The sequence below is a fragment of the Triticum urartu genome, chromosome 6A (assembly GCF_056163025.1).
Source record: "Triticum urartu cultivar PI428250 chromosome 6A, HENAU_Tu73, whole genome shotgun sequence".
Taxonomy (NCBI): domain Eukaryota; kingdom Viridiplantae; phylum Streptophyta; class Magnoliopsida; order Poales; family Poaceae; genus Triticum; species Triticum urartu.
This window is the reverse complement of record NC_141878.1, coordinates 377125645-377136610: the sequence shown is the minus strand read 5'-3', so window position 1 is coordinate 377136610 and position 10966 is coordinate 377125645. Positions and strand designations below refer to the sequence as shown.

Sequence of the window (10966 nt, the reverse complement as noted above, 5' to 3'; positions counted from 1 at the left end):
TGTAAATGTGTTTTCTTCTTGGTCGTTGTCAAAACACGACAGAAGCACAATTTTTTCTTTCTCTTCCAATTTTCAGATTGGCACCGAACACTTGATCTTGTTCGGACGTCAAGTTTTTACTGATGTTTTTTTGGTTTTCCAAGCTTATGGCACTTTCAAACTATTTGTGTGTTTCCAGCACAAGTCTCACAGTACAATGCCGGACACCTTTATTGATTCGGCAAAAACATTCTCGGATCTCACTATATATGCATTGGTTTCGAATTGTGTCTTCGATCAATAGTTTGGTTGCCCGGCTCCTGTGCTTGCCTCCTATGTTCCACTTTGTTCGGCTAGGTGTGCAAAGGGAGAACCACTGAGATTGTGCTTCCAGCTCACATGGTTAAGCACCTCAATGGAGAAAGCCAAAAACCGACTGTCACAATAAGCGTAAACTGGTTAGCGATCCGATGACGGTGTTAAATGACGGGCCATTCATAATAATGGCCGAAGTGTTTATGGCTTGACCTCGACTATCGCCGAACACTACCGGGGGCTATTAACTGGCCTCCCAAACTAAATCCTCGATATTTTGCTCTTACATTAGAGCTGAGGTTTCATGATCATGCTTAGCATGACAACCCAAAGAAAGGAACCGATAGCGGGACTATTTTCTTTGGAAGACATTTCTTATGTTAAACAGTAATATAACATATCTCTCTGCGTACCTTTGTTTATAAAACCATATGGCCAGATTGCCTTGTTTGTCGTAAATCTTTGCCCTCATAAAGGCTTTATAAAGTAGGACAAACACTCCTCGGCTACTATCCGAGGAGGTGGAAGCCGATGGTCGGTCAACAAAGTTTTGTACAATGCGGATCCGAGCATTAATGACGTAAAGTACTTGGATACATAGAGTCATTACACATAATTTGTGATTTTACTATGGATATCGAGCCTTAATTCGGCCACCCGTGCCCGCATTAAGGCTTGGGGGCTACTAGGCTTCGGGCTTATTATTTACAAATATTAAAGGGGCACATCGATCCTCCGATCTGTTGTTGCCACCAGACCAGTGTCTCGCGAGTTACTGCATTGCCCGTTCAATGTAGAAAATTTTAAGTGCAATACAGTTTCCGACGAGATTGATCCTCAGGTTGGTCGTCCGCACCCAACCTGAGTCTCGAGGACTGAGCACGCCGCTTTTTGTGTCCCGAAGTATTCTGCTGAGCTAGGACTTGATCCTCAGGCCGATTTTGCAAATCAACCTGAGTCTCAGCGGCTACTGGGATCAGCGGTCTTACGTCATCCTTCAGGTGCATCTCAGGTTTTAGACCGATACACACCTTGAGGGCTACTGACTATATATCTTGGCAGAGGATAAATTGCACCAATCAAAAATATTGACAAAAAATCGGCCCACATTCGGGGTGGTGCACCACCTCGGAAGCAGTTCGGCATAAAGCTCGGGCGCTAGTGGCTGGCTCCATAGAGGGCATTTCCGGCATTAAGCCCGGCTAAACTCCTTCAACTTTTTCGACCAAGGTGATTTATGACAGTCCAGCGTTGGAGCTCGGATTCAGTCCGACATTGGAGCTCGAATACATTACGGCGTTGGAGCTCGGATACATTCCGGCGTTGGAGCTTGGAAGCGGCCCGGCGTTGGTGCTCGTCTGCAAAAGGTACGTAGAATGCAGTCCGGTGTTGGAGCTCGGACGCAAGAGGACACTGCCTCCTGGGAACAACTTCAAACCCGAGGTGTGGCATAAAAATAACAAGGCATTGATAAAGGCCAGAAACTTAAAGGGGCTCCTCGGATACCCGACGTATAAACTCATCGAATGCATTTCCGCAATCCTCAAGATCGAAGATGAGAAGATTTTTTGAACCAGTTTTCAAGACCGACAACCGAAGATGAAGAACAGTTCGGAAGAATCGAGGAGTGTCCCTAACTTGAAGACCGGTTCAGGGGGCTACTGACGGTGTCCTGGACTAGGGGGTACTCAACACGTCATCTCCCGATCTGTTAGATTGGGCCGAGGACCCCCATGGCCATATACTCATGGGCCAGTTTGGACAACTGCCGCATACATGGAAGATTCCACAAGACTTGGTGATCAAGACATGGACTCCTCCCCACTGGCGTATTTGGCTAGGACTCTTGTTATCCTAGGCCTTTGGTGCATTATATAAACCGAGGCCAGGCTAGTCGATAGAGAATATATACAACAATCATACCATGGGTTAGCTTCTAGGGTTTAGCCTCTACGATCTCGTGGTAGATCAACTCTTGTAATACTCATATCATCAATATCAACCAAGCAGGGCGTAGGGTATTACCTCCATCAAGAGGGCCCGAACCTGGGTAAACATCGTGTCCCCTGCCTCCTGTTACCATCTATCCTAGAGGCATAGTTCGGGACCACCTACCCGAGATCCACCAGTTTTGACACCGTCAACAAGGATGGAGCAGATCTGGAGATAGCCGCGGCAAAGAGCGAGAAAGGGGATCTGAGCGAGTCAAGGAAGAAGCAATGAAGGAAAGAACTGTCCGCACCAACCTTTGTCAGGGCACGCAGTTGCCGAGGCTGCATGGGGAAGCAGAGACGCCCACGTCCAATCAACCGCCACGCATCGATAGGGGCCGCAGGCTTTGGGGGCCCGTGATGCGCCGAACTTGACCCTTGGCTTCGCCACGAAACCAAGCCCGAGCGCACCTTGGGCCCGGGGGCTACTATCGGCATTCTAGGAATGGGGGTCCCTAGACTTTCCTACATGCGGCCCACAGCATGGCTAAGCAGCAGGCTGTAGGGCCCATCTTCATCAACAAGGCATCCAAGACCCTCGCGAGGCGGACGACACAAGACCTCCTCTAGAGTGGCCTAGCCAGGTAGGCTCATGAGGAGAGAAGATATCAAGGCGGGGCAAACCTCACGAGGCTCTCGTGACGTGAGCCATGACGAGCGGCACCAGGCGGGCGCCAGCGCGCGCAACGTCCTTGTTTCCTCTTTGGTGCTAAGGAGGCCAGCACAGCTGAAGAGTACCGAGGCATCAGGAAAGGCTGCTATATTGGTGCAACAAGACCAAGACCAGGAGGACGGCAAGACGGAGGTCATCATGGAGCCCAAGACAGCGTCACCCTAGAGATTTTCGCAGGCAAAGACCACTTTTGTGAGGATAGCTTGTACTAGCTGCCCCCCTTCAAATTTTCCCGCCGTTGTTGGCTCCCTTCCCACTCGATATTTGGGAAGAGGACCAGGGCCTATATAAGTGGAGGTAGCCACCATAGTAGAGGTAGTTGGACTGATCGAGCAATTCACTCAGCTCTCATCCACACAAGTTAGCCAGGCACAAGAACACCTCAACCTCAGGAGGCTGTTCTTCCCTTGTACTGATCATCATCAGCCCAAGAGGCAATCCACCACCACCACACTGGAGTAGGGTATTACACCACAACGGTGGCCCGCACCAATATAAAACTTGTGTCTTTCTGTGTTGCGAGTTCATCGAGTTCGTCCGCGAGATCTTAGCTAGCAAGGGCGCAAATTGGTAGGAGGAAAAGACTTCATGCGCACCCTAGTGTTCGAACCTTAAGGGTTTACCGGAACCCCACATCCGACAGTGACCTACCTTACGAGGTGGGTTGTCCAGCCTTTACCCGTGAGCTGCGACAGTTCTAGTGGGCCACTCACCACACGTTCAAGCCTGAGGTCGGAGAAAAGGACAATAGCAAGACTCACCCGACGGAGTTCCTCAGCATCTACACCATCGCGATGCAGGCTGCCGGGGCTCGCGACGATAAGGTGATTGCCAATTATTTCCTGTTGGCGCTTAAGACCAACGTCATGTCATGGTTGATGCACCTGCCGGTGGATGCCATCTCTTCTTGGTCGGATCTGTGCCACGAGTTTGTTGGCGCCTTTACCGGAGTCCACCAAGCTCCTGGCTAGGAGAGTGATTTGCATGTCATCCCCCAGATAGACGGTGAGTCCTTGCGCAAGTACATACAAAGGTTTAGCCATGTGCAGTACAACATCCCAGATGTTCATCCCACCGTTGTCATCAGTGCGTTCCATCAGAATGTGTGCAATTGCAAGATGCGCGAGGAGCTGGCGATGAACAATGTTAAAGATGTAGCCGAGCTGTATGTTCTGGCCGATAGGTGCGCTCGGGCTGAAGAGGGAAGAAAGTACCCTAACGAAGATGCCGGCATCGAAACCGACTCCACGGACGAAGACGTCGTCGCCCCGGTAAAGAAGGGCTGATGCTGCAACAGGAAGCGTAAGGGCAAGATTGTGCTTCCCATCGAGGGATCGCGCGACCCCGGCGCCGCCAAGAAGGCCAAGGTCAACGACCCCGGCAAGGAAGTTGCCGGGTGCGCCGCCTGCTAGGCCTTGGCGGCTGTCGACAAGCCAGGAGGCTCCGACAAGCAGTACTGCAAGATCCACCGCACCAAGGGCCATGACCTCCTGAACTGCCGGCAAGTTGAGCCATTCGCAGAGAAGCAAAAAAGCTAAATATGAGAGGCGTGACAAGCAGAAGGGCCAGGATGGTGCTGAGGGGTCCGACAAGAAGCGTGGCGGTCGAGGAGGCCGCCGTGACAAGGATAATCAACAAGAGAGGCCCGCTCGAGGCCGCGACAAGAAGGAGGAAGATGATGATCATGATGAGGACGACGAGTCCGGCGAGCACGAATTCCAGAAAGCTACGGAGGCCATGTGCATAGGAGGTGGCGCCTCGTTGCACACCTCTCACCGCCAACTGAAGGAGTGGGCACGTGAAGTCACTCCGGCGGAGCCATCATTCGATGCCCATAGGCCACTGGAGTGGTCTAGCACACCTATCATTTTTGACACCGAGGATCACCCTGACCGCACGACTGCGGTCGGGTGTTTGCCCTTGTTGGTTTCACCAACAATACGCAACATCAAGATGATAAAAGTGCTAGTCGATGGTGGGGCCGCTCTAAACTTGATCTCGCCTGCCGTGATCGAGAGGCTGCAAATCCCCGATGGAGATCTCAAGGAGACAGGCACATTTCAAGGGGTCAACCCGGGGAGGAGCCAGCCGAAGGGTAAGGTCACATTGCCCGTCACATTTGGGGGCGAGCTGAATTACCGGACAGAGAAGATCGTTTTTATTTTGCCAAGATCCCCTTTCCCTATAACATGATCCTCGGCCGCCCAGCGCTGGCCAAGTTTATGGCAGCATCACATTACACCTACAATACGTTGAAGATGCCCGGGCCGATGAGCATCATCTCCGACAAGAAGGACGCGCTCATTTGCGCCGACCAACTCTACCAGGAGGCAGTTGCAGCGGCTGCCGCCCAGGTACCTGTTCCTGCCGCTGAGGCCCGAGGAGAGAAAAAACTGGCAAGGCTTCTGCCTCTACCGACAAGGCCCCTTCCGGCAAAACTTCTGACCCCGGCAAGGACTCCTACACCTCCTTCAGCAAACACGCCTCTTCGAAGCGCCATGTTAACGTTGAGGATGCACCAAAGAGCTCCGCCAGTGGGAGCAAGAGGTCCAAGGCGGCCCCACCAGAAACCAAGAAGGTGCCCGTCAAGGAGGATGGCATGGGTGTTGCTTTTACCATAAGCTCCACCCTTAACAGCAAATAGGAAAGTGCTTTCATCGCCTTCCTGTGGGCGAATGTCGATGTGTTTGCATGGCAAGCATCCGACATCTCCGGTGTTCCTAGGGAGGTGATTTAGCACCACCTTGTTGTCTGTCCTCATGCGCGACAAGTCAAGCAGAAGGTCAGAAAGCAAGCTTTGGAGCGATAAGAGTTCATTATCGAAGAAATCAGGAAGTTGGAGGCGACGTGTTTGGTCAGAGGAGTGCTCCACCCCATGTGGTTGGTCAATCCGGTGGTAGTGCGTAAAACAAATGGGAAGTGGAGGTTGTGTATTGACACCACAGATACCAATAAGGCATGCCTGAAGGATCCTTTCCCTTTGCCACGCATTGACCAGATAGTGGACTCCACTGCAGGGTGTGACCTGCTGTCATTCCTTGACGCCTACTCAGGGTACCACCAAATCTTCATGAAGGAAGATGAAGAGAAGAATGTGTTCATCACCCCATGTGGTACGTACTGTTTTGTACGGATGCCTTTCGGGTTGAAGAGCGCTGGTTCGACATTTGCCCGAGCAGTCCAAATTGGTTTTGAACCCCAGCTGCATAGAAATATGGAAGCTTACATGGATGATATAGTAGTCAAAACCAAGGACAACGCCACGCTCGTGCATGATCTAGAGGAAACATTTGCAAACCTGCGCAAGATCAACCTCAAGCTCAACCCAAAGAAGTGTGTGTTCGGCGTCCCATACCGCAAACTTCTTGGGTTCTTTGTGTCTCAATACGGGATTGAAGCAAATCCCGACAATATCAAGGCAATTGAGAAGATTGAGGCGCCCAAGCGAGTCAAAGACGTCCGTAGGCTTGCCGGCTGTGTTGCTGCTCTAAGTAGGTTCATCTCCAAATCTGCTGAGTGTGCCCTCCACTTCTTCAAACTTTTGAAGAAGGCGGGTCCAATGAAATGGACTCTAGAGGCAGAGGCAGCACTGGAAGATTTGAAGAAGTACCTCTCCTTCGTGCCAATACTAGCCGCGCCTAAGCCACAAGAGCTGTTGTTGCTATATCTAGCAGCGACGAATCAAGTGGTCAGTGTTGCGCTAGTAGCACAGAGGGAACTTGATGAAGAAGCAGCAGTGGCAGCGGAGACGTCGGATGATGGGCCAGAGCTCTTCCCGGGGGGCCCGACGCCGGCAAGGTGGAACCACTGGGGAGGCCCGGCCCCGGCAAGACAGAGTCTGCGCAGATGGGCGAAATTGAACAGGAGAAGAAGGTGGTGCATCACCCGGTTTATTTTGTCAGTTCCCTCTTACAAGGGGCTAGATCAAGATATTCTGGTATGCAGAAGCTGCTTTTCGGCCTCCTTATGGCCTCGAGAAAGTTGCATCACTAATTTCAGGCGCACGAGATCACCATCGTCACCCGCCTCCCTTTGCAACGGATATTGCACAACCCAGATGCGATTGGGAGGATCGTGGAATGGGCATTGGAACTATCGAGCTTTGGCCTCAAGTTTGAAAGTACTTCAACCATCAAGAGCCGAGCCTTGGCAGAGTTCATAGCAGAATGGACCACAACGCCCGACGAGGAGATTCAAGAGACCACCCTTTCCGACAAGGAGAAGGGCCGTGATTGGATCATGTACTTTGATGGAGCTTTCTCGCTGCAAGGTGCTAGTGCCGACGTGCTACTCGTCGCACCCACCGGAGAGCGCCTCAAGTACGTGGTCCAGATGCGCTTCCCCCAGGAAAAATCAACGAACAACACAATAGAGTACGAGGGATTTCTTGCTGGTCTCAGGATCGCAGCAGACCTCGGAATCCGGAAGCTCATCATCAGAGGTGATTCGTAGCTTGTCACCAAGCAATTTAACAAGGTTTACCAGAGCCCGTTGATGGAGGCATATGTGGATGAGGTGAGGAAATTGGAGGAGCGTTTTGACGGTCTGCAAGCAGAGCATGTTCCCCGAGCAGAGAACAGCATTGCTGACGACTTGTCAAAGCGCACTGCCCTCAAGTTGCCTATGGAACCAGGTACCTTTGTGCTTAAATTAACCCTGACAAGTACTTTCCCGCTGAGCTCCCAGGAGCCGCCGACAAAGACGTTGCTGGGTGCCCCAAGCTTGCTAAGGAGCAGCGACCTCCGGCAGGGCCCCAAGCCCTTGCCGTAGAGGCTGCTAACCCTACGATGGAGGATGAGCCTTTAGTCCTTGCCGTTGAGCCCCAGGCTCCAACATGGGCACAGCACACCCTCCGTTTCCTCCAAACAGGGGAACTCCCCGAGGAACAGGAAGAAGCAGAGAAAGTAGCCCGTCGGTTGAGCATGTATCAACTTGTGGATGATGCCCTATATAGACGGAGACCGAACAACGTGAAATTGAAGTGCATTCCTCAGGAGGACGGACTGGAGCTATTGGCGGAGATACATGGAGGCATGTGTGGCTCCCACATAGGGTCAAGAGCCCTCGCCCGCAAAGCGTTCCGGCAAGGTTTCTTCTGGCCCACCGCTCTCCAGGATGCAACTGCACTAGTAACCAAGTGTGAAGTGTGTCAGTTCCATTCAAAGAAGCTTCATCAACCAGCTCAAGCTCTTCAGACAATCCCTCTTTCCTGGCCATTTTCGGTCTAGGGGCTTGACATACTGGGGCCCCTTTCCCCGTGCTGTCGGGGGCTTTGAGTACTTGTACGTCGCAATCGACAAGTTCACAAAGTGGTCGGAAGTGGAGCAAGTGAGAAAGGTGACAGTGCAGTCAGTAGTCAAGTTCTTCAAGGGACTAGTCTGCCATTTTGGTGTGCGAAATAGAGTCATCACCGACAATGACACACAGTTCACGAGCCGCACCTTCATGCAATATATCCAAGACCTCGGCAGCAAGGTTTGTTTTGCTTCAGTTGCTCATCCCAGAAGTAACGACCAAGCTGAGAGGGCAAACGTCGAAGTGTTGCGAGGCCTCAAGACCAGGACTTTTGACAGGCTACACAAGTGCGAAAGGCGCTGGATTGATGAGTTACCAACGGTTCTTTGGTCGATCAGGACGACGCCAAATCGAGCCACTGGCCAGACACCCTTTTCCCTAGTGTATGGGGCAGAAGCAGTTCTCCCGACGGAACTCATATGCTGGTCACCTCGAGTGCTCACTTATGATGAGCTTGAGCAAGAGCTGTTGCGCCAGGATGATGCAACGCTCCTTGAGGAAGATCGTCTTCGGGCTGCTGTGCGAGCCGCTTGCTACCAGCAAGCCTTCCGCCGCTACCATAGCCGCAAGGTTCATGCCCGAAGCCTTGAGGAAGGCGACCTTGTTCTTCGGCGAATCCAATCTGCCAAGAATTTCAACAAGTTGATGCCAAAGTGGGAAGGCCCTTATCGAGTAATACGAGTCACCAGGCCTGGCGCAGTTTGCCTAGAGACTGAAGATGGTATCCCAGTGAGCAACTCCTGCAACATCAAACATCTTCGCAAGTTTTACCCATAAGGCGCAGTTGCCGGGCCTCCTAGCAAACCACCTTTTTGTACAAGCCTTGTCGGCAAGGCATGTAACCCTTTGTACAAAGCCAGGTGCAGACCCTGAGCAACAGATGAATAAATGAAGCGCTAGTGCCCTAGAATTAGCATGCATGCTAGGTTGAGTTTCCCTATCTGGTAGGGTTGATAGTGGTTGGCGGCGACTAACCCCTAGCATAGAGGTCGAGTGTGTGTCTTTTTGTCTCTTCCTATCCTTTTTGGTTTGCAGGCTGCACATGCCTTTCCGCAGAACCGCTTGGAGGAAAGAATACGGACCGACACCCTTGACCCCGGCAAGACGAGGTTGCCAGGGGCTGCGGATTCAGATAAGTCTCTTCTCCCCCGCTATGCGCTTCCATATGAAACTCGAATGTACGAAACTTCGGTTATTCCTATGCCACCTTGCTCCCTCCTTCCTATGCTCGGAATCCTTTTCAGGTTGGAATTTGGTTATAGTTGCGGCGGAAAGGAAACAAACGAAGGGCTCGATCCTACTTTGCCCCTACACTCGCCAAGGGCGCGGGTATAATCATGGTATAAAGCGGGAGGACGGCAAGGTTTGTTGACGGGCGATGTTGTTTGCTTAAAATAACAAGGACTCGCTCTTTAGTGTGGGCCTCGCTCACGCACAAAAGAACCCGACAAACACCCTTTTTCATTAATACGTTGATTAAACGAGTACAATTCATACGGAACATAAACATAAGCAGGGAACTACAAAGTCTAAATTCGACAAGTGCCCGCAGACTTAAGATCTAAAAAAGAGATAAGGTGCCCATAATCCCTTTCTTGTTCCTGTCCTCAGGAAGCGGATCAAGATAGCAGGATGGCAAAAGGAGCGGCTAGGTGAGGTACGAGCAGCAGAAGACACCAAGAGAACGTCCCGGCGGCCGCCCGGAAGAGGGCTGGTGATGACGGTGCCGGGGAAGAAGCTAGAAGATGAGGCAGTAGGCCAGCAATAAGAGACGCAGGCATCGATGCCATCGTACTCCGACTTGATGGCCCGCCACCCGCCTTCTTCATCTTCTCTGACCCTCTAGCGCCAGCCGCCAGAAGCGACGGCTGTCGGCGTTCTGGGAACGGGTGTCCTCAGATTTGCCTACATGCGGCCCATGGCATGGCTCCACTCGCGGCCCAGTACGGCCCGTCTTCACCAACAAGCAATCAAGACCCTCGCGAGGGGCCAAGCCTCGCGAGGAGGACGACACAAGACCTCCTCAGTACCGGCCTCACCAGGCTTGCTCACGAGGGGCGGAGAGATCAACGCAAGCCGAACCTCACGAGGTTCCTACGACGTCAGCCATGACGACCAAGGCCAGGCGGGCGCCAGCGCGCACAGTGTCCTCGTTTCCTCTTTGGTGCTAAGGAGGCGAGCACAGATGAGGAGTACCGAGGCATCAGGCAAAGGTTTCCATATCGGTGCAACGAGACCAAGACCAGCAGGACAACAGGATGGAGGTCACCGTGGAGCCCAAGACAGCGTCACCACCAGAGCCTTTGGCACGCGAAGACCACCTTTAGTCAGGATAGCTTGTACTAGCTGTCCCCTTTCAAATTGGCCGTTGTTGGCTCCCTTCCCGCTCAATATTTGGGGAGAGGGCCAGGCCTCTATAAATACGACTAGCCACCACAAGATCGGGATCTGACCTGGAAATGATTTAGATCATCATCACACCACCAAGTACAAGAACACCTCTCCTCAGGAGGTTGTTCTTCGCCTTGTACTGTTCATCCCCAACCCGAGAGGCAATCCACCACACACACTGGAGTAGGGTATTACACCACAACGGTGGCCCGAACCAGTATAAATCTTGTGTCCCTTGTGTTGCGAGTTCGTCGAGCTAGGCTTTGAGATTGCGGCGAGGCTGACGGCGTGATTCGGTAGGGGGAAATCTTCATGCGCACCC

At 52.3% G+C, this 10966-nt stretch overlaps 1 protein-coding gene across 1 annotated transcript; it reads left to right on the top strand.

The window, feature by feature from the left end:
* The first annotated feature begins 6184 nt into the window (after positions 1 to 6184).
* Positions 6185 to 7410, top strand: LOC147965315 (uncharacterized). Its single transcript, XM_087530406.1, has 2 exons — positions 6185 to 6895; positions 6958 to 7410. Exons 1-2 carry the CDS (start codon positions 6185 to 6187, stop codon positions 7408 to 7410), a joined length of 1164 nt encoding a protein of 387 aa, XP_087386532.1.
* The last annotated feature ends 3556 nt before the right edge of the window (positions 7411 to 10966 follow it).